The 23,704-nt window shown below is 42.5% G+C and overlaps 3 protein-coding genes across 6 annotated transcripts in view; 1 reads left to right on the forward strand and 2 right to left on the reverse strand.

Annotated features, from left to right (window-relative positions):
• mob2a (MOB kinase activator 2a) overlaps positions 1 to 15,862 on the forward strand; it is a 65,060-nt gene extending 49,198 nt beyond the window's left edge. For 2 of the 3 annotated variants that reach the window (XM_014985295.2, XM_014985292.2), the window contains exons 2-5: positions 8,389 to 8,549; positions 9,428 to 9,521; positions 13,128 to 13,252; positions 14,036 to 15,862. In XM_014985295.2, the coding sequence (XP_014840781.2) occupies positions 8,389 to 8,549; positions 9,428 to 9,521; positions 13,128 to 13,252; positions 14,036 to 14,343 (688 nt within the window). In that variant the 3' untranslated portion in view covers positions 14,344 to 15,862. Of the gene's footprint in view, positions 1 to 2,574; positions 2,811 to 8,388; positions 8,550 to 9,427; positions 9,522 to 13,127; positions 13,253 to 14,035 lie in introns of those variants that run through there. The other variant, XM_014985293.2, reaches the window with a different exon arrangement.
• Positions 15,863 to 17,431: 1,569 nt separating this feature from the next.
• Positions 17,432 to 20,776, reverse strand: kcnj11 (potassium inwardly rectifying channel subfamily J member 11). The gene has a single exon (XM_014985287.2). It carries the CDS (start codon positions 20,442 to 20,444, stop codon positions 19,284 to 19,286), a length of 1,161 nt encoding a protein of 386 aa, XP_014840773.1. The 5' UTR covers positions 20,445 to 20,776; the 3' UTR covers positions 17,432 to 19,283.
• A 1,271-nt stretch (positions 20,777 to 22,047) lies between these two features.
• The window catches only part of abcc8 (ATP binding cassette subfamily C member 8), a 58,026-nt gene continuing 56,369 nt past the window's right edge, over positions 22,048 to 23,704 (reverse strand). For both annotated transcript variants that reach the window (XM_088006367.1, XM_014985273.2), the window contains 2 exons: positions 22,832 to 22,894; positions 22,048 to 22,354 (listed from right to left, as the gene is read on the reverse strand). In XM_088006367.1, coding sequence (XP_087862493.1) covers positions 22,217 to 22,354; positions 22,832 to 22,894 — 201 coding nt within the window. In that variant the 3' untranslated portion in view covers positions 22,048 to 22,216. The remainder of the gene's footprint in view (positions 22,355 to 22,831; positions 22,895 to 23,704) is intronic.

A 23,704-nucleotide genomic window follows, 5' to 3' on the forward strand; every position in this document is an offset into this window, starting at 1 on the left:
ACAGACATTGATAATGGCTGGTTGTTCAGTGATGCATTTAAAAATAAAAAAAAGTTGAGTAGAAGGAAAAGGTGTAGTAGGGAAAAGTCCAGAAGCAACAAACATAACCACAGCCTTGAGAAGAATGTATCCAGGAAGATAACTGTCACATTCCTCGTGTTAAGTCACTCTTGAACCAGAGATGTCAAAATTGTCCTGCCTTGTTAGGGAAGAAAATGAACTAGACTGCTGTTTAGTGGTCTAAAGTCCTCTTTACAGATTAAAACAATTTTCCACTTCATCTGGAAATCAAGTTTACAAAGTTTTGGAAAAGAGTGAAGAGACACAGAAATCATAGTTTGCACAGTCTGTGATAATTTTGGGTGCTATGTCTTCTGCTAGCTGGACCAAATTCAACTCAACCTAGAAAATGAGAATTTTAAATCACTTCATGATTTCTTCTGCTGAAATGCTGTATTGAAATGTTTGATTTTATTTTCCAGCAGGATTTGGCACCTGTCCACTCTACCAAAGGTGCCAAAAGCTGCTTCAGTGACCATAGTGGTACAAACTGCCCTGACCATAACTTCATAGAAAATCTATGCAAGCTGGGCTTCAATTGCACCTCATATGACCCAGTAATTCATGCAAAAGAAGGTCCAATTAATGGTCCAATTACATGAAGATACTTTTCAGCATGATGACATTTCTGCATTGCTGGGGGTTTTTTAACAGTGTTTGATTATCCAAGGAATTGAATTGTGGGTTCTTATTAGTACTTTAAATTCATCTGTGTGTAAAGTATCAATGAGTTTCACTTTTTGACCAATATTACTGATTTAATTTGGACGACGTCCTAATTTCTAAAGATTCATAGTATGTAGAATCTGTTTTAGCTATTATTCTGATTATTTATACAAATGGAACGTTTTTCTTTACTTTGTGGGTAGTAACTTGTACCTCAGGCTGACTACTGAACTTTAGGACTCAATTTTACATTGATTGCTTATTAAATGGGATTACTGCAGGTTTTTGTAATGTAGTGCTAAAGATGCATTTTATAGGCACTGATTATTGTAGAGAAACTGACAACCCACCCCCACATCTGGCTATTTCTCCTCAGTCACTGATTAAGCTACTCTGCACATGCATAGGCACTCACGTTATGGCCTCTGCGCAGGTTTTTTCAATCTTCATGGGCCAAACTAGGCAGGCTTCTGCTATTTTTAGCACCATGAAAAAAAAAAGGTCCTCCTCCTCCTGTTAGTACTTCGCAGTTCTGGTTCAACAGTAGCAATGAACATGCCTCGGGACCAGCCATCTCCACCCACCAATTCCAGTTAAGTGGGTGCACACCCCAAAACACAGCTGCTTCTCAGGTCTTTCTGGATCAAACAGGGGCTTTTCCATCAGGAAGCTTGGCCTCATGTATCTGCTTGCCCCAAGTTTCATTGGAGGAATGCGTACTGCAGCTCTGCAGATTGCACAGATTAGTTTCTGTGATGTGGTAGCTTGTCGGTCGTACACTTGCCACATGTGCAAAGACCGGAACCCCTCTGCTCATTTCTCATTTTTTACTTTTTTTTACTTTCTTTTTTTGTCCCCCAGAGGAGACGATGATTGCAAGAGGCGACAAAAACAAACCAAGAAAAGCAGCGGAAATGTGTGAACACAACAGCAGAAACAGGAGAATAAGAGGGCCGTGTCTGTTGTCAGGCAATAATTAGAGGGAAGAATGGCGAAGAGAATGAAGAGAATGATAGTTTGGCAACAACAGTTGTAATTTTCCCATGAGTGCAACTTATAGTCAGTTTTCATAACTCCTTCTCCTAGAGCTGTTTGCTCTCTGGCAGTGTAATTAGAATTTATAATTTACTGGTGCTTTAAATTATGTTCTTAAAATGAAAAAAAAAAAGTCTCCAAACAATTCCCTCCAACAATAACCTTGCCCTGCAAAAAGTGTGCAGCCCGATTCCCTCACTGGTTCTTCAGTCATGCATGAACACGTCTAACTGCGGTCACAAGCGGGTTGCGGGAAACGTTTGAGAATGAAAAGAAGGAATGTCACCTTGCCAGGCCCGGTATCCACACTGCACCGCTCACTCACAGAGGGAGGCAATGCTGAGCAAATATTCTTGCTGCAAGCTTCTTCTTTTTTTTTTTTTTTTTTAGTTGTATAAATTAAAGTGAATATTTTCTTTACTCTCGATTTTACAAACTTTTGTCCACTAATCCACACTGATGCAATGGTTTTTATTTTATTATTATTATTTTTATCTAATTTAATAAAAATGATGCACTACAATCTATTTCTCTCATTTAAAATTGGCGTCCTGAGTTCCTTTCAGCTGAGAAAGGCAAGGCTGTGTGCAAACCAGTCATTACAACAGGAGTATGAAACCTTGCTGCACCTTTTTATTTCGCCAGTCCAATAACAGTCTGACCACCTGTTGCTACATTCTAACTACACCAACCACGTCCACATGGGCAGACTGGTGACGTCACGATGCCCCGCCTCCTACCTTTCTTCCGCCTATCTGATTGGACGTCAGTAATGGAGCGGGGTGGAGGGGTAGGACTTTCTGTGAGAGCTACTCTGAGTTTTTCTTTCTCCTGTAAGTAGTAAGAAAGTTTCTGTGGGACCAACCCGATGTGTTGATTCTGAACTAGCCGAACAAGCGACGTTTTGATACATATTGTTTATGTCTATAGGCTATGGTTGGAGATTATTGCTCCTCTTGTTAAGATAAGAAAGTTATGCGCCCCCAGAAAAACCCAAGACCTCCATTAACAGCGAAAATGGTCATTCAGGCAGTCGGAAAAGTACTAAGGTAATACTTTCTTTCTTGTTTTTTTAATTATTGGGAATAATTTGTGATTAGTTTTTTATTTATTATATTTGTATGCTTGCTTTTCACCCATAATTGGCCCCTAATTGACTAAGCATGTTTATTTTTAACCGCGCTGTTTTTCATATGAACGTCAGGTTATCGCTGGGTTTGCGTCCTTCCAGATAAGGAGACGTGCTGAGAAACTAGCGCCTTGGTAGCGAGTCATAAACTCTCTGTCGCTTAAATGCTGTAATTACACAAGACCCCCTGGTTCCGGGGGTCACCGCAGATTACAACTCAGTGATGATGATGAGGGGGAAGAGTTGCCAGGGAGTCGCCTTTCTTTTTGTGTTCTTTCTAAAAAAGAACAAACCCTCTCCTGATGTATTACATATTTAATTTGGGGAAAAATTTGGAGACGAATGAAAAAGCGTTTAACTTTGAGTTTTGTGCTGGTGATGAGTCAGGAGATGAGAAGAATGGGAAATATTTAGTGTTACTGGTGACTCTATTGTTTTTAAAAAAGGGAATATTTAAAGAGAATTTTAGAGGAACTGGTTAAAAAAATGATTGGGCATTTTTTCCCTGAACTTTTACCACCGTTTCCTAACTAGAGAGAAGCTGTTCTGGTTCCTTGATAGAGGTAGTAAGTAAGGCAATTTGTGTTTGACTTTCAGATTAAGAAAGTTCAATCTCTTACTGATTGATTTTTTTTTTTGCCTGTTTTGTTTTTGTATATTCCAGTTTAATTGCCATTGTGAGTATGTTGCTTTAGGGGACAGGCTCTCCTGGAAATGTTTCCCCTACCTTTCATGTCAAAGGAGAGGTGTGTTTTTATTTTCCAGCAGCCAGAGAGCCAAATGCCTCGAGACAAATAGTTTTGTGACACGATAGCAGTGTGAACGTTGATGGTGAGGAGGCCATCACCATCAACCTGTGTACACAATACAGGCTGCTGAACTGAAAGCATTACTCTGTGGCGTAAAGTCTGTTGCAACATCAGCGACAGGTAGAGACAAGTCTTGTTGAACCTACTTTATTAGGAAGTTCAACCTTCCTATGAAGAAATTGGTTATCTCCGAGGAAATACAACAAAGAGGGTGATTTGACACACTTCTTCCGGGTGGGGGTGGGGGGAGCAAAAGTGGCTATGCCACAGATAACAAGGAAGAAAGTTGAGTTAATGAGAATGACGGGAAGGGTTGTAGACTTGTAGCTCTAATTTTAATGTGTTTCCTTTTCTGGTAAATTGTTGATTACCTTTGGTTTAGAAGTAGTTATAAAGACGAGCGGTAAGAATGGAGTGATAAATATAAACTCTTGACCCATTTGAGGTGAAAGATTTACATTCTTTGGGAGTGAAAAAAAAACTTTGATGGAGCATATTTAACGATCTGATTATGTTTTTATTTAGATTTATAGATTATCATGCAGAAAATTCTGGGTTGATTCTTTTTTTTCTCTCATCAAAACAGTATTTGAGTTTATAATTCTTACTGTGAAGTTACATTTAAAAAAAAATGCAATGCCCCCCGTACCCTTGCTTCATATACATTCGTGCTGTGACATTGATGAGGCCTCATTATGGTGCTACATGGGGGTCCATGTGAACACTGCGAATGGGATTTGGGACAGGATGAGAGGAGGAAGGTGGGACGGTCAGAACTAACAAAGGTTAGTGGTTAAAACACTTTGGAGGCATAAAGACTACCAGTCCAACCAAACAGGGAAGCTTCAGGTTTGTGTCTTTATTCCAGGAATCAAAAACATCATTTTCTGTGGTTAGTTAAAAATGTTCTCAATTTTAGGCTAACTATTTCATCCGAAGCCCCATCTCGTTTGTCAGACTTTCTGATGGCTGCTGTGGTTCTGCTCTTGCTGGCTGTATTTCCGGTGTTTGTGGCCTTCAGGGTGTTCAGAGCAATTTTGTTTCGATCTCCAAGCAGATCAGTGACCCCAGGGTGAACTGCCAGTCCTAAGACTGCTCTGTTTACACACTGAGTAATTTAATCAATTATTTTATTGTACTTTTAAATTAATTATTGTATCTATTCAGCTGATGATCGCTGAATGTATAACAAGCAGAAGATCTCTGATTGCAAGGCCTTTGACCTCTGACTCTTGTAAACGCTAAGTTTACTCAGGGTCATGGGGTGAAAAAAAAAAGCTCGAAAACTCAACATCTACTCTTTATCTAGAGGTTTTTCTCAGCTAGCATCAATCTGTTCTGTTCATTTTAAAACACCTCAAACTGTTTTACATTTGTCTTTTCGTTAGACTACATTTTGTTTTTGAGGGCTCCCCTTGATTATTTTATGAACTATTAGAGAGAATCCCTAAAGTCTTTAAAGCAGTGTCGTGTATGACGGAAAGCTGAGCTGAGCTCGTTGTCGGTGTTAGTTTGGATTGCGATGACTGCATCCAGATGCCAGCAGTTCTACGCCCCTTCCATCCGGAGGGCCAATTTCAGCAACAGTTGTGCAATATCTGGCTTGGCAGGAGTGCTGAGCTTCAGGGGAAAGTCATTACATGGAGGTTATTAAACAGGTGTCAGTTTAGTTACAAGAGTTTCCACACAAAACAAAAGTCCGTAAAAAAGTGATGGGCTCTACCTGAACTTTTCCAAGCTAAAAAGCACCAAGGCTTTAGGGAAGAGAAGGGCGATTTAGGAGCAGATTGTTCTACTTTTATGAAGCACTTACATTGATTCTTCTTCATGGCTCTGAAATGTTTCTCCCCTGTGATTCCATGATAAATTGGAACCAGATTCTGGTAGTGGGACCGGATTCAAATTGTACTTGTATTCGGGCTAAGGCCATTTTTACCCCAGCCATACTCGGCTACTTGTTTGCCACTTGGTCGGCCAACACAGAGCAACAAATATTTGCACCAGCCTGAGGCCAAGCAGATGTATGTTTGAACAGCCTTCGGCGGACGCACACGCGCCTGGACAAACACCGCTTCTCAAACCGGACAGAACTCGCTTCTTCTAGATTATCTCAGAGGGCCTGGTGGGGCGAAGGAGGGGACGTGGTTGGGGGCGCAGCTGTTGGGACCAGCTGGACCATGAAAAGTGAAAGGGGGCTGCAGTCAGTGTGGCCTTTCTGTGGAAGACACAGGTGTGTGTGTGTGTGTGTGTGTGTGTGTGTGTGTGTGTGTGTGTGTGTGTGTGTGTGTGTGTGTGTTGAGGGGACACAAGAGGAAAGGTAGTAAATGAAGATGGCTTGATGGTCGGGGGTGTTCGGAGAAAGCGAGAGGAGAAAATTGGAACAGCTGTTGGTCGTTGCTCTGACCTCTGTATCGGCCAACAATAAATTTCTATTTCCAGCGTTCCTCTGATCTGGTCTTTTTTTTGGCAGAAACACATTTTCCCATTTTTTTATTTTGCAATTTTACAGCACTTACGTGTGTGTGTGTGTGTGTGTGTGTGTGTTTGTGGGAGGGGCTATGAGCTGATCAAGATAAATCTGGTCCATTGATCGCGATTCTATACCGGTTTACTTGCACTACTGCCAGATAAACACATCTACATCACTCCTTCTGATTCACATCTTTCATTTTCACTTGGAATGAGACGTTTTTGGTTTGGTTTTCTAGATCATCGTGGGTTTACCCTGCTGGTGCCAGACAGGCTGCAGCTCTCTCCGGTCCAAAAACATGCCTGACCTCACTTTTCCCTTAAATTCTGCCTTGTGCTCTGCCCAGATCTGGTGAGCAGGACGAGGCGCCTCGATGCCTTTTATGGTAAAAGCTTTTGCCAAGAACAGGCAAACCTGTGTGTGTTATGCAAGCCCAGATAAGAGCTGGTATAGAGGAAGTTTTCTGTACCTTAAAATAATGACTTAGGAATTTCACCCCCCCCCCCCACTTTGATGTGTGGACACTAGAAACGGAGGAGGGGTTTGTTTGGAAAGTTACGAAACTGCAGAGGCAGAGAGGATGGCAGGAAGTGGCTGTAAAGCTGTTTTTAAAAGGATCCTTTCATAAGAGACAAACAGTTTTTCCGAGATGCTTTACAAAAACCTTTAGCTACGAGAACTGAGGGTATCTGCAAATGAGGCTTTGTCCTTGGGCAAAACAGTTTTCACATGATGAAACATGTAGCTCAGAGCAGAAAACCACCTGATTCTGCCTGCACTCCCACAAACAAGTCGAGGTTTTATGATCGACTGGATGGATACGAAGAAATGAAGGAATAAAATGGACTGAAACTTTTGACCAGTAGTCAAAAAAAAAAAATGAAATCCTTCAGTCCAGAAGTAGATATTGGAAAAATTAATATTGATTAGTAAGTAGCAATTAACCAATCAAAGGTGCCTTTTAGCATCCTTGAATTTCAAGTCCCAAAGCCGGCTCGGCAGCTGAGTGATTTTGAACAAGAACCAGTTTGGGTTGCTCAGACGTTAAACATTTCACAGGAAATCATCAGGAAGTTTGCCTTTGTCAGGGTTGATGATGAGTTAGATGACTGCAAGCACATAAAAAATAAACGTTTACAAAGTAGGAAGGCTGCAGGCCGTGTGTGCGCAGTTGCACGCCGACATGCCCTTCTCTTGTACGCTGGGTGGAAAAGCGAGGTAGCGCTTCCTGGGAAGGGAATGAAACTGCAGAGTGCCAGAAGGCCCCGTGCCTCTCGGTTCTGTCATGTTTTGAAAGTGTTTATTTGTTCCCATGGATATCAGCTGGAATCGTGTCAGTTTGACCCCTCCTTTCTTTTCTCGACCTTACATTTTTCTTCCCTCTAAAACGCTTTCGATTGACTGAGGGGCTACATGCATGTTTTCGGTTTTGCCTGGAGGAAAAATCTGGAAGAGATGGAGTCGGTGACTGCTGAAAGACCGGAAGTGAGGGTCAGCAGAACCAAGGCGCATTCAGGGGGTAAACTCTTGTCTTCCTTGTCCTCACACAAACCCAAACATCAGTGGACCTAAGCCAATCAGGACCAGGAACAGAGAGGAAATGTTAGAGCGGAGCGCCTATCAGGCAGGATCTCAACAACCTTCCGTGTGGCTCAGAGGACCGACCAGGCATCCGTCTGTATTGTGTGTCGAGGTTTCTGGCCTTTGACCCCACAGCAACCTGCTGCTCCTGGCGCAGCCCGAGCAGGAGCCCAAGGGGTGAGAGGTCAAAACTCGGGGTAGTAAAGGCAGGGTGTGATGTGACGTGTCTGTGCTAAAAGTAGCGGTTGAAGCACAACGCGCTGCGGACGGGCGACTGTGTGAGGCTGTCTGAGTCGATGTAAGGTTGGAGATCTGCAGCAAAGATGCGACAAGTGGGTGTTTGTGGGGTCTGCAGTGAAGTCACTGTCAAAGTCTGGGTTGGGGAGCATTTTTTTTTTGTGTTTATGGGCTCAGTCGCCCCCATGCTTCATCGATCTGACCTCACTGAGGTTCCTTTTAACTCTGATTTTACCGAGGTGTCCATAAATTATTGTTTTTTTTTTGTTTGTTTTTTTTTTTTTTTGCACTACTGAGTTTAGGCTGGCATCGCCATCTCACTGTTGCTTTTAAGAACGACTGCCTCGATCGAAAAGCGTGCGCAGCTTTTCAAAACGGTCCTTGTTTCCTCTGTGTCGCAGGAAGTCGAAGACGAAGCCAAATGGAAAGAAGCCGCCGGCAGAGGAGAAGAAGCAGTATGTGGAGCCAGAGTTCACCAAGATCCGGGTGGTGGACTTCGACCTGAAGGAGCTGGTGGTGCTGCCCAGAGAGATAGACCTCAACGAATGGCTAGCGAGCAACAGTGAGTGACTGACATCGTCATATGAGCGTGTCGAGTTCAAAAACCACTAACGTGAATGCCGAGCTATTAGGAGTAATTAAACACAGCTGCAAGATGAGAGGTGGGGTTTTTTTATGTCGTTAAGACAAACTATACCTTAAAGCTCAGTGTTTGCTTCGACTTGTACGGTTTTCCCTTTGGGGCTTGGGTTGTTTTCCCCAACATGTGTGTGCACTTATCTTCAGGAGAGAAGAAGCTCCAAATCTAAATCTAGGTTCTGCTAAACACTGTGTGGGATGAAGTGATCAAACTTTTCCTGGTCGATACTAATTATTTTGTTTTCACGAGGTCATACCTGCAGGTTTAGCTTTTCTTAGTTTTAGATGCATTTAATCAATAAAATAATGGAGCATCTCTCTGATAAAGATTTAAATGTATCTTTTACTAAATTGTAGATGGTGCAAAGTAACCCATACACCCCAAATTCAATGCTCGTAATGTGAAGACTAAACATAAATATGGCTGCATGTATTATGTTGAATGAAAAACTTGCTTGGAAGACGTTGCTGTGGGTATTTTCCACTGAAGTTGTAAGCATTAAGTAAACGGACGGATTCCAGATGGAATGTCGTCCCACCAGTAAAAACTACACGGTTGCACACATCTAACCTGTGAAACAAATATTTCAGACTGTTTTTGTCACCGATCAGCCTCAGATTTGGCTCGTTTCCAGTAATGGAGCCGTTTATCTCTTTCACTTCTAAGTGACGACACCTGTCCGCTGCTGTTGATGATGCTGACTTGACAGTATTTGTGTAGCCTGGTTTAGTCCTCTGCAGCAGCAGATGACACGGGATGGTTGCCGTGGTGTGATCTGTGTGTCTTTATCTGTTTCGCAGCGACGACGTTCTTCAATCTCATCAACCTGCAGTACAGCACCATTTCAGAGTTCTGCACCGGGGAGACCTGTCAGGCCATGACGGCTTGTAGCACGTAAGTTTCTCTGCAACATGTTTTCAGCAGAAAACAACATATTGGTTAATTTATTAGAAATATCTGGTCTGGGGCTCCAGGTGGCTCCGTATGGAGACGCTACGGTCCTTGTTTCACCGGTCTAGGGTTCAATTCCTGGGCCTTTTCTTCCTGTCATTCTCTTATTTATTCATCACCCTAATGAATAAAGACCACAAATGCCAAGAGATGTAAAAAAAAAAAAAAAAAAAAAAAGATAATCAGAATGAACTTTTGGTTCTGCTTTAAACTCATTAATGGTTTATTTTGGTCCCTGATTGTAGCCTATTAGCACCAAATCTTCTCATTACTGCCACCTTTATTAGCACACCTTGTAAAAGTGTGTAATCTCTTATTGTAGATGCATCATCTGATGTGTATAAATGTTGAAAAATTTAATTTAATTACAAATCTTTGATATTTTGTAACAAAATAAAATGTATAGGTACCCCTAACAGTTCATTTTAAATAAAGGCATTTAAATTTTTTTTTTTTTACAACCAGAGTTTCTGGGAACTTTTGACTAATAATCCATTGCTTACTGTTTCCCTCTGGTATGAATCAATGGCTCATTTCTCTCAGCCACTGGCCACTTTGATGCCACCTTGGGGGATCCAAGTCTCTGTAGTATCTATTAAACACTATTCACACATACTTTGGTCAGATAAAAGTAAGATTGTTGCTATTCGGTTACAAACATTCTCCAGTGGGTTTTGCGCAAAACAAAGAACGGCTGTTTGAACGACTTTTTTCCCCTCTGTGGAGTTCAGGGGAGGATCTATGATGCTACATCCTCCTCTGAACATTTTTTTAAAATTTCATTGTTAAAAGTACTTTGACTGCATCATCTTTTCTCTGCGGAATAAATCTTCAAGTAAAATTGAATTTTCTTTCTGTTTATGGGCTGTAATAAATTATTTTAAGGCTTTTTACACTCATTCGGTCCAATACAGGTCAGCCCTGCAGATAAGAACTTCATAAACTTTATTTTCCCCCTCTGACATTTCCTCACTTGTTAATTTTTCCACAGATCTATTTTAAGAGTGTTTGTGATGAAGTCATTGTGGTATAATCACTCACCTGGACAATTTCCTGCATATTTCAGGAAATTGCAGTATGTCTTTGGCTTCTGCAGCCTGCTGATATTAACACAGACTGACTTTCTTAATGCTGTAATCAAACTGTCACTCATTTACCTTTTTAGATGTGATTAAAACTCACTCCCGGGCCACTTACCTGAGCTGAAGGTTTCGTAGCAGCAGTTTGTTTTTTTAAGCTCTTTTACCTCTGAAAACATGCTGGCATATTTATGGCATGAGGGGAGGCGACTGACTGCAAGTATTTATCTAAGGAGGGTGTGGTTCTGTCATCCTTTAAGTCTCTAAAGAGACGCCTTCTGTGTGCTGAATGACGATAAAATCTGATCAGCCACACATTCTAAGCAACACATTACCCACAGTCTTGTAACTTATTAACCAATCTGCAAAATGACCTGACAAACCCACCTCCACCACCGACTAATGGCGACCTGGTAGCTTTTCCATGTAAAAGAAGCTTGGCGAGTTTCCCTCTTGAGTCAACAGTGGATTTTTCCACGACTGTCACCTGAAGCTAGTCTTGTTAGCCTCCACTCTTCGAGGAATGCAGGAGTGAGCGCAGGAGGCGACGGCGTCTCGTTTTATTAGCCGCGTCCATTCACCTGCGGAGATGAGAAGCAACGAGTTGACGCAGAAGAAATAAACACTCCAAACTAATATTAAATACGCTTTGTGGCGTAGCCTCTCTCTGGATTGAATTATCCATTTTGCAACACTAGGCCTTATATTTATGACTCTACCTTTCTCCCCTTCCTGCTGTGCAGCGCCCCACCCTTTCCTGCCCCCCTCCTCCCTCTTTCTGCGGTAAAACACCGCCTGAGCCGCAGTCGCAGCAGCGTCAGAGCCCCTGCCCACGGGCAGAGCTTGGCACTATTTTAGGAAGAAAATGTTTCCATGATCTTTGAGGGAATGGAACCATTTAGCAGCTCTTTTAGGCCCATTTGGTTCGGGTGGGTGGATAAAGTGCTCTGTGTGTTCATTGTTGGTCTCACTTAGCCGGTTCCATTTTGGATTCTGCAAACAGCGATAAAATCTTTTTAAAACGGTTTTCCCCATTCAAAGCAGTTTGAACGTAATAAAACGTAACGGTTCCTGAAATATAATCAGAGTGCATTTATAGTCTGGATGACAACGGCTCTGGGCCATGTTTGCCTCAGATCTGCGCCGTGTGTTTGCACCTTGCATCGTCTGTGTGAACACACTGCTTTATAATGTAAATGTCACATTACAGCCGTGAAACTTTACTGTATTTTACTGAGATTTTATGTGACAGAAATAGAAAGGAAACGATGTTATGTTGCATTTGTTTTCCTTCCTCTGTCAACAAGTTTTAGAGTCTCCTATTTGAACATTTCCAGCTGCAGATGTTTTTGGAGAATGCCTCGACCATCTTCACACCCCTAGAGGCTGGTTTTCTTTTATTTAGCAAAAAACATAAATTTACTCGGCTTGGACGAGAGCATCTGTTATTATGGATTCTTGTCACAAATTCTTAATTGAATTCAGGTCTGGACTTTGACTAGGCCATTCTAGCCTGATCTAAAACATTAAACCGTAGCTCTGGCTGCATGTTTAGAGTCAAAATTCTTAAATTACTTTAATATTACCATTAAGATGGCTTCTAGAGGCGGTCAATTGGTCTGAAATGTATTTTATTTTTGTTTATGAGACAAAAGAGGGCTGAATTACAGATATTTACACCTCCTGCTGCTTTACAATTTTCGTCTACCACACAAAATCCCCATAAACACACCTGAGTCTGTGGCTGCAATGGGAACAAATTAGAGGTGTGTGAATACTTTGGCGAGGCATTGCGGGGCGCTACAATTGGTGTGACCAGTAGGTCTCCTGCAGGTTTACTCAGGATTTGTAATGTCTGGTCCTCCACCTCCCACACACACACACACGGTGCCTCAGCTGCGCCCTCGCTCTCATTTTATCAGCCAAATGAACCGACTCCTTTCAGCTCTGAGATCATGCTTTGTTTCTTCACTCATCCTGTTTTGTTTGTCTGACTCACCGTGAGCACGCTAAAGTCTCTCAGGTGACTTCTTCCCACTGACGACATTTTTTTTTCTTACCTGTTCTTCCAGATGTTTTACCTGCTGTTCTGGGTTAGTCCGAACAGAAATGTTGGGCCAGCAACTGGTCTGGCCCTGAGAGATCAGGAAACTGGTTCCAATTGGACTCGAATAAAACCCAACTTGTTTATTTAGCTCTTTTTATTACTGTGCCGCTTGATTCAGAAAGTCGTTAAGTTTTATTTTTCTTGATGAGGAAACAGAGCAGCTGATTGTTTTTAAAGGTTGATTGTGCCTCATCATTGGCTAATGTGGTGTTCATCATCCTGTTGTTCCAGGAAGTGCTCTTGTTTTTGTCTCGGCTGCCGTAAACATCTATTTGCATGTTTATTTAAAGTTGCACAGTTGCGTAATCGGAGGATTTTACAAAATATCAGAGTGGTGATTTTCATGTTTGTCTCTGTCTCTAGAATATACTACTGGTATGACGAGAGGGGGAAGAAGACGAAGTGCACTGCTCCACAGTACGTCGACTTCGTAATGAGTCTTTGTCAGAAGCTGGTCACAGATGAGGAAATCTTTCCTACAAAGTACGGTGAGTGGAGCTCTGAGCCTCTGAAGGGTGAGCCTGACTGATGCTGCAGTGCCCCCTGCAGGCGTAGAGATTTAAAATGTTGCCTCAGAAGACTGCAGTACTGAATTTCATTTAGGTTTTATAAAGAAACTAAAATAAAAACTAAATGTGGTTGAATTTTCAGACTTCACTCCATAACATTGTCTGAACGACCTCCAGATTCTGTCCATCCATCCTTTCTCTGGTCTATCATCCCTTCACTCAGCTGCCTTACATCAATATGTAAATCCATCAATCTTTCCAGCCTTTTTCTTACCAATCAGACCATCCAACTCATTCATCCATCCATTCATTTGTCGATCAATCAATTCCAATTATCTTTCATTTGGCCAGTCGTCTATCCTTCCAGCCATTTGTCCTTCTGTTTCCTCCACCAGTTTACTCATCATGCTTCCTTCCTCCTCATTTTTTCAGGTTTCATAGTTGAACCCTTACATTTGTAGAGGTATTGGCCTTAAATTCATAGTAAAGTTTGTAATTTTACATGGAAAGTGGACTAAAAGGGACTGAGAACTCTGACCAGATCTTTTAACAAGCGCCTCGGCTAAAAGTTGTAGTAAAACTAACATAATTTAGCCCGACGGCTAATTTAGTTTAGTTCTTCAACAGGGTGTGTCGGGTGCTAAAATAAATAAATGCCCGTGACTCAATAGTAGACTTGACCCCTGACTTTTTGTTTTTCCGCATCTCGTGATGCTTGTTCATAAACCAGTCCCTCTTGTCTGCTTTTGTTTCCTCCTTCAGGCAAAGAGTTCCCCAACTCGTTTGAGTCCTTGGTGAAGAAGATCTGCCGGTACCTGTTCCACGTGCTGGCTCACCTCTACTGGGCGCACTTTAAGGAGACGGTGGCTCTGGACCTGCACGGCCACTTGAACACTCTGTATGCACATTTCATCGTTTTCGTAAGGGAATTCAACCTGATCGACCCTAAGGAGACCTGTATCATGGACGACTTGTCCGAAATCCTCTGCAGTCCCGTTCCCGCCCCAGCCCCCTCCGCCCCGGCACCGGCCCCCTCCCCGTCTTCACAGAACCACGTGACGGAGAGATGAGCAGCGGTGGCGGCGGCGAGATGGCGGCCCTGGGGGATGATGAAAGATCTGAGAGGAGAGAAGGGAAAACAAACAGCCCAGTCCCCTTCCTCGGTGCAGGCAGGACTTACGAAACCTTCCACCACCCTAATGTTTCGCTCCACCACCGACCGACCGACCGACCGACCAGCCGGGAGGAAAAGGCCTGGGAGGGTTTCATGTGGGGGTGTTGGGGGTTGCGGGGAGGGGTTTGTCACGCCAGCAGGAAATGGCGTGAGCGTTCCTCCCAGGGACAAATCCCTCCCATCTTCTCTGCAATCTAAACTAGGAACAAAAGAAAAAAATGTGTATATTTTATTTTTTTGGTTTTTATTTTCCTCTTATTTTTTTTGTTGAAAGTTTTACTCGGTTTTGTTTTGTTGTTGTTGGAGCGGGGTGCAGTGTTTCTATCCACCTCCATCTGTCCTCTACCTAGCATACAGTACAGGAAGGGGTGGGGGCCGGGGCTCTGCTTTGCTTCGACCTGCTATGTGTACAGTGTTGTAGATGTGTGGAGAAGCGGCGCCTCTGCTCACCCTCAGGCTCAGGGGGGGGGGGATAGCGCTGCAAAGGCCAGGAGGCAGCCATGTTACCGCCTGAAGGGGCAATGCTAGCCAATCACTGTTTGGGTTCTTTATCTGGAGTGGGTGGGGGGCAGGGGATAATTAAGGCGCTTCCTACTCAGGATCTGAGAGAATCAGTCACTGCTGCCAGAGAGGAGCCTCTCGATTTCATTCTGTCCCTTACTCACTAGACTGCCTCATATGACAAATGTTGATCATATTTAACTGCACTGTGCTCGCATAATCCCCCCACAAACATGTCCCACAGCGCACCTGTAGGGGGCAGCAAACATGCAGACAAAGGGGCAAATCTAAAGATTGTACGCTAGATGTTTAACCTTCTCATAGAGCGGATACTTCGAGGCAGACTGGTCGCCCACACCGGGCGATTCACAGCTGCGTGTTTGTGTCGATCACGGCCGCACCACCCACTCCGGCAGCACAGGAGGACAAAGACATGAGGTCATGTCTGCAGGCTCAGAGGGGCGGGCGTGGAGACGGGAGGAGGGGTGGGAGTTACGGTGCAAAGCTGCTCTGCTGCGTAAACACTCACCTGTGCTTCCAGCTCAGAAATGAAAAAAACACAGCTTTTATTTTTATTTTTTGCCTCGCCCTTTAAATTTACTTTTTTCTTTCTTTTTTTGAAGAGGAAAATAAAAGATTATCAGAGGAAAATTAGTTTGGGTATAGAACATGCAAAGTCTGCTTGGACTTTACTGTACAAAGAATCACAAGTGGGTTCTGTCAGATATAGCCTCTGTATGGAGGAGGATTGAATTTATAATTCTCCATTTTTATTTATTATTAAATTTCTCTCATTTTTTGCAGGGTTCCTCAGTTCTGGCTCATTTTTATGTATTTTAATTATTAACTAAGTTAAAAGCAATTTAATATTTTAAGCTCTGCGGATTATAATCTAATAAAAGAGAGAAATGCCACCTGTGTCTGTCTCTTATTAATCCAAAACTTTTAACAGGTTTAGTGTGTGAAATGACTAGCAGAGGTTTGTAACCATTTAAATATTTCAACTGTGAAAAATGTAGGTTTATTAAAAAAAATTAACATTAAAATATGACCTTATATCATTTACTACATTTCACTGGCTCACGTTGGGCTTCCTACACGATCAGGAAAAATAAGGGATTTAAGTGTATAATAGTTCTAAAGTATGACGCATACTGTATATATTCTATCAAATGATGCACTAATATGGACCAGAATCTTTGAATGTCTAAGACTTGTTGCCATGACGAATTAAGCGGTCCTGTTTGGGAAAACTGGGTAAAATGCAGCCCTATTGTCACACTATGCCTAATAAAGTGGCCGGTGAGTACATTGACATTAAATAAAAGTTAAACTTTTGTATTATACTTAAATACTGATTTATAATTTATTAGGCCAGTTCATCTATATTTATCAAAAATCCTTTGACTTTTTTTTTTATTAAATAAACATCAAACTTCCAACACAATTATAAGATTAAATCTTAATCTCTTTAAGATTTTAGTTTAATGTGGAGTCAGACAATAAGTCTATGGAGGACCAAAACTGCCAACTTCATTTTACTTTCTATAAATGTTCACATGATTCAGCTTGTCTGCAATAATTAAGGGAGAAAAGTTCCTAATCACAAAACGCATCGACAGCAATTATCAGATAGACTTCTGACGGTGGAATAGCTCCCTCTAGTGGCACGTCATCAGTAACGCACACAGAGCCTTAGCATGGCCAGCTCAAGGTTCCTTAAGCAGAAATAAATTAGGACTCCTCTTCCTGTTGAGAACATCATAACTAACAGGGTTTCAGTATAGATTTGGTGAAATCGGGAGTTTAATTTAAGTTTAATTGTGCAGCCATGTTCTGTATAAACATCTGTATATGCGCTGCAGATTTTCTGCCCGGGTCCTGCTTGTAAAGGAGAGCGACGTCTCAGTGGAGTATTAACCTGGTTAGGTATAGGAAATTAAATTAAGTGAAATAGCCAAGCTTAAAAGCCATCTGTGATAATTGATTATCACTGAGATGTGTTTGTTCACAAACTGAGCTCAAACAAAAGACTAAACTCAGCATCAGATTGTAGCTATGGCAACGCAACAGTCAAACTATGAGAATTTTGAAAGTAAACTTGCCAATTCCTTAAAACTTTAAATTTAAATGTTAAACTATTTGAAATCTAATTAATTTTTGCTGAAACTGTTAAATTGAATAGCATTCTCATCCTCAAACAAATGTTGAAATTCTAGTAAGATAGTTAGACATATCTAACTAGTTATTGTTAGATCTGTATTAAAATTTAAGTCTTTATGGGGCCCCAGAAGGTCTGAGGGGCCAAATAGCTGCTTGGTTCGCTTTACCTCAGGCCAATTCTGCCTCCAGGGCTGGTACTTTCTTATTTGAGTAAAACTATTACCATAATGTTGAAAATACTTGTATATATGATGATCGATAATATTTCAAATATTGTTCATGATTGTATTCGAGCAAAGAAAGATGAGAAAAAAATGGAGTACATGAAAACAGCTTTACTTTAATGTCATTTTCAGCAAGGCCATGTACAACATTCTTTTTAAGTTAAGCATCTTCCTTTCTAATAATTTAAAACACATGCAATCACTCAGATTTCAAAAACAAACAAACAAAAACATTGCACTCTGGATACCAGGGCTCACATTTAAACAGTTAGCTCAGAAGTTTTGAAGTGGGGTTTTGTTAAAAGGTTAAAGTAAATTTCTTATCAGGAATAGAAAACATTATGACTTAATTGGGTCAAAGTTATTTCCTCCATTTGCCAATTTATACTCTTGTTCTGTACCTACATACAGTACCAAAGTACTCAAACTGTTTTCTAAGTTTGATAACATTTTAGTCAAGCATATCAGATATTAGAATAACTGTTCAATAGATTGATTGTTGATGTTTGAAACTTATATATATATTCATTTCTTTTTATTTGTATTTATTTTTTACATAAACTCACCCCAACTCTGCCTCTAATGGACTAATCTATCTATTGATGCCTCCTCTCCAGGAAATACACGGATCCAGGAATGAGGGCAAATTTAGGCCTAATTCATACCTCCTCTTCCACATTACTATGTCTGACTGCAAACTACAGATTTTTTTTCAACATTATTCTTGAAGTACAATTTATACGGAAGAGGATTAGGGCCACTGGAAAAAAGAAACAAGAATCTGACTTTTTTCTCAGAATTCTGAATTGTTTTTTTTTGTTTGTTTTTTTTTCAGAATCCTGAGATTAAAGTCAGAACTGTTTTACTTTTTTTTTCCAGAGGCCCCAATCCTCTTCCGTAATTTTACATTTCTTATCCACATTTTGACATTTTTCTCACGACTTTGTATTTAATCTTTAAAACATATAAGCGGCAAAAAGTCAAAGCCTTTATTCGACCGCGTCGGGGTTTTATCTGACCCGGTCAGATTTTGTTGATTTAATTTTGTTGTGTTTTTTTCTCTCAACGAGGTTTTGTAACTTTGGCCACTTATTAACTTTCTTTAAGCACTTCTTCATGCACATCCAACCTGGTCCCAAATCCAGAGTGAGAATATTGAAAAGCCCAGAACTGCTTACCTGTTCAGAAAGACAGGGAAGAGAAAGCCTTCTGGTCCTCAACCGAGAGGGAAAAATAACATCTGACAAAGGTAAGGCACCGTTTCTAGTTTCTATTTCTGTCCTTGGCAGCTCTGGTGTTGAAAGCTGAAAGAACGAATGTCTTTCTCAGACTTTGAAATCCTTCCCATCTTTCTCCTCTCAGATAAATGTTGGGTACTTTGGTATTCAGACTTTGTAGTTATGACTCCTTTCTTTTAATCAATTTTGGTGTTCATCCTTGGTAAATCCTAATGCTTTCAAATTCACAGAAATCTGCTTGCTTTGTTTTCTTTGTCATAGAGATCAATCATGAAATGATGGTAAAATAATTATTATTTGAAGTCATGACACTGATGCAGCATATACAATATTTTTGTGTAGGGCTTTGGTAATAAAAATAAATAAATTAATTAAAGCCACATTAAAACAGGGTTGAGACTAGAGCTGCTTTAAAGGTGGTAGAGTTTAATGTTTCCTCTCAGATAATCACTCTGGATTCATAATAAATAAGGAGGGACTGAGGATCATTTATTAAAGATAAATAGGTCATTTACTACTTGTAACCTTTTCACAGAACGCCAAGTTTGAAATTCTGAACTATTCCAACAGTCAGAATTATTTCAGTGCTTTGTCTCTCTGATCCTGAGGTAAACACAGGTTTATGTGTGCATGTGCGCGCAAATGTAAAATAAATATGATTTTTTTTAATGATACTGAAAATGAAGCGGCTCAGTTTTAAGCAGAACGCCTCACTTGTTCTCCATCCTGGACCTGCGCACCATCGCGGCTCCCCTCCGCCTTCTCACGGACGGCCGCATGGTGACGCCCTCGTTCAGCTTGAACCGCGTGACGCCACCGGCCTCTTCCAGCTTCTTGGCGCTGCAGCACGGCGTCGGTACCTTAACGGTGTTGCCAAACTTGGAGTAGTCCACTGCGTACATGCCGTCGTCTTCGGACACCGTCGGCACGAAGCGCTGGCCCCACAGGATCTCCTCCGACACGTAGGAAGTCCTGGCCTGCGTGGTGATGCCGGTGGTCTCCACCACCCCCTCCAGCACCACGATCACCTCCAGGTCCTGGTGCTGCAGGTCGTTCGGTGAAAGCTCGTACAGGGGGCTGGACTTGTCGATGACATGGCAGATGATGAGGGGGGACACCAGGAAGACGCCGTTGGTCCCCACCGGGTTATCCATGTGGATGTCGATCTGGTCAAGGGGCACCACCTCTCCCTCCTCTGTGGTGCTCCTCCTCACCACCTGCATCCGCACGGTGGCGCTGATGATCATGCTTTTCCTCAGGTCCCCGATGCGGATCATAAAACACAGCTTGCTGTTTCGGAGGGAGATGACTGCGTGCTTGCTGAAGATGAGCGTCTCCGCGCGCCGGTGGGCCTGCGCAGTTTTCATGAAGATGCAGCCCAGCATGATGGCGTTGATGACCAGTCCCACGATGTTCTGCACTATGAGGATGATGATGGCCGAGACGCACTCCTCCGTGATCATCCGACCCCCGAAGCCGATGGTCACCTGGACTTCTATGGAGAAGAGGAAGGCGGAGGAGAAGGAGTGGATGTCCGTTACGCACGGGACAAAATCATCCCCCGTCTCACCCAGGTCTCCGTGCGCAAAAGCCACAAGCCACCAGATCATCCCGAACAGGAGCCAGCTGCATAGGAAGGACATGGTGAAAATGATGAGAGTGTGGAGCCATTTTAAATCCACTAGCGTCGTGAACACGTCCTGTAAGAACCGACCCTGCTCTCGGATGTTGGTGTGCGCGACGTTGCAGGTGCCATTTTTTCCCACAAACCGAGCCTTCCCTTGTTTGGCCTTGAACTTCGGCTGCAGAACATCCTCAGCTAGTCGTGTCAGCAAGTAATCCTCAGGAATGAGTCCCTTCCTGGACAACATTGCACTCCCATGCTATGTACCCACAGCCCTCAGGTCCGGGGTCCTCTGTGCGCTCGGCTCAAAGACGGGTTCGTCTTTCCCAGTCGGAACCCGCTGGTGTCCGCTCCGTGTTCTGGAGGCTCGCACGCTACCTCACGTTGCCTCCGGATCAGGCGCTTCAGGACCGGGAAGTCCCATGAGAGGATTTTCTTCCTCCACGTTCCACAGCTGCCGCTGCCACTCACAGCACCGACCGACTGGCTGGACGTAGCTGGGCCACGCCGCCCAGCCTCATTCTGAGTCCACTCGGCTACACGCGCAGCTGCGCTCTCGTGGTCGTGGCCTCGTGCGTAAAAAGGTGCTTCTGGGGGAGGAATAAAGTTTCGACGCAGGGGTGTGAGGCGTTTGATCACATTTGGATTTGGAGGCGGGTTCACGTGTCGCAGCTGGAGCTGTGCTGACCTCGCCACTCCACTATAGCTCGGTAATGTGAGATGGAGCGAGGAGGAGAAGCAGTCCCTCCCCCACCCTCCGTTTTAGTCTATCGGTGATTTTTTTTTTAAATTGTTTTTTTAAAAACGCTGTTTGTACTCAAAGGATACGTTGTAGTTAAAAAAGGAGTTGACTTTCTTTACTCACCCCAAACAAACCCTTACGCAAAGCCACGGCTTGTCAAATAAATCCTTTCCAGTCACCTCCGCCTGCCTCTGCTGCTGCCTCAAAGGCAACAACACGCCCACTTTCCCTTCTGCTACAACGGAGGAACGCAAGCGCAGGAGGAGACGAGAATCCAAGAGAGATGCAACTAGCAGCTGGTTAAATCACATATAAAAAATACATGCGTTAACTAATAACATCCATTAGTTATCTTTACTCAACCCAAATAAACCACACGTCACAATGTTTCAAGGGTTTCTTTATAAACCAACCCTGAGAACCTACAGCACATGGTGGCATCTTACATCGAGCCGGTCACATTATTGGCATTCAGCGTGAATAAAAAAAACAAACAAAAAAACCTTAAACTAAATTCATCATTAATCTGGTAAATCTTTTAGTGGAGGAAAAAAATATCCAGTTAATACATTTTCTTTTTTTTTCAAAATTACCAGTGGTGCAAAAAAATATTGGAACCCGACCTGTAACAGGTGGAGTATTTTGATGTGGGTCACATGGCCACATGGGGTGGAGAGGTGGGACGGCACCAGCAGTCAAAAAAACGCAAAGTGTTTTTTTTTTTTTACAAATCAGCCACTGTGCTGAGAGTAGTGATGGATGCAATCAGAGTGAATTGAATTAAAAGAATGAAGTTACAAATTCAATACTTTTTGGGACTAGTCAAAGTAAGCTGCATCTTTGGGTGGAGACATTATGAACTAAATCTCAAATCGTTGAAAGAGATTATATTCTTTAAGATTAAAGGGGTCAACAAACTATCTCCTCCATCTTTAATAACCAATCATGATAATGTTCAAAATCATCCATTGTATAGAGAACTGTATTCACTGACTGAGCAACTGAGCAGGGATGACGTGTGCAGGGGCAGCAGTTACACGCTGAGCTCTTTTCTCTTCGTCTGCAGTAATAAAAATCACCGTCCTGAAAACCTCAGAGTCCGAGCACGTTGTGATGATAATTTATGTTTTATTAACAAAGAATCAATCATTTTTATGTACAAATATAATACAGCATGATTAAAAAATAAGAGGAATATATATATTCCATGGGACAATTGCACTTTGAATGTCTTCCTTTGACGCTTCCGAAGCTGTCCTCTTCTCGTGCCGCTTCCTCTACTTGTCCGCTCGCACGAAGGAGGCGAAGACGCTGTCCTCTCTGTCAAGCAGGGCCTGGGGTCTGTCGTACTCCAGGATGATCCCCCGCTTCATCACAATCACCAGGTCAGCGTTCAGGATGGTGTGGACTCGATGCTGCGTGGCGGAGAAGAAGGGATCCATTACTGCACTGGGACAGCTCAGAGAGAGAGCTTCGAAGAAGTCAAACCGACTCACTGTCCTCTCTTTCAAAACTTGGATGCAGTGTTGTGATGATGCATAAATCAATGAGTTTGCAAATGGAAGATATAGAGTTAAAATAGCTGAATATTCTTTAATAAAAACAATCGGCATTGGCAGATTCATGTTTTTTTGGAAAACTTTCATGAGGACGATAAAAACAAAACAAGTCGGGGACGTTCATTCATTCCTTCTTTCCTTCTGACCTAGTTTCCCCTCTTTGCTTCATAATCTTGCAGCAGAATAACTGCAGCCATTTATGAGAAACACATTAGCAGAGCAGGATGAAAGTCAGCACTCTCGGGGCAGAAATGTATAGCCGCTATGTTGTAGGAATCCCTGAAGAGCTGCTGCAGTGTAAGAGGAGGAGGAGGAGGAGGAAGAGGTACTCACTGCTATCGTTACTACTGTCCGGTCAGCAAAAGAGGTCATCACCACTTTCTGCAGGATGCTCTCCTGAGGGATGCAGAGCAAGAGAATGCTGTTTCAAACATGCACACGTTAGATTCCACTTTGCATAAAAATATGAGATTTTTATTAAGATTTAACTTAACGCTTGTAATGAAAAAACAAAACAAAACAACAAAAAAACACACACACACACACACATATTCTTCCTCCTGCCCTCTATCTTGTTTATCTGTGTGCACTAAAAGCTGAACTGTGTTTCCTCCAGGGCTTTCCTGCTACGTTGTTGTAAGCTCAAAGTGGAGCTGTTTGTCAGTGAACATTCAAGAGAGGGATATCTGAATGTACAGAAACTCCCCTCAGGCTCTTATACGCACTTAGCTCTGCCTTCTTTTATTTCACCCTCTTTCGGCTTCGTGCGTACCCTCTCCAGCACTTCTGCTTGCTTCCAACTCTCCTCCTCACTCTAAAATCCTCGGTCTGGGATTCCACGTCTGATCGTCTCCCTCTCTCCCTGCCACAGTAGTTCGTATTTATCAAGCGCAGTTCTTGTCAAAGACTATCCACATGTTTAGCTTGAGGTGACTGTTTAGGACTGAATGGCATATTATTCTGGAACTTCCTTTATTTGATCCTGCTCCTTAACACTTCTGTAAACGAGTTAGCTTCCTGGCATTGACCCTGCTTTTAAGCAGAGCCTTTCCATTTTCAGTAAGGTCTGGAGCGTTCCAGAGGCTTATTGTTGGCACCTTAACAATAAGCCCTAACTTATCGTATGTTTGGTATCAGAGCCCTGACCAAACTGTGTCCAGGCTTCAACCGCTTTATGGACCAGCACCACTACTCTCTGTCTCTGTA

This window comes from Poecilia mexicana, unplaced genomic scaffold (genome assembly GCF_051168715.1).
Source record: "Poecilia mexicana isolate PSO_F unplaced genomic scaffold, ASM5116871v1 scaffold_6, whole genome shotgun sequence".
NCBI classification, from domain to species: domain Eukaryota; kingdom Metazoa; phylum Chordata; class Actinopteri; order Cyprinodontiformes; family Poeciliidae; genus Poecilia; species Poecilia mexicana.

Coding starts and splice junctions, on each gene's coding strand:
- kcnj11 (XM_014985287.2), bottom strand. CDS start 20,444: ATGTTGTCCAGGAAGGGACTCATTCCTGAGGATTACTTGCTGACACGA.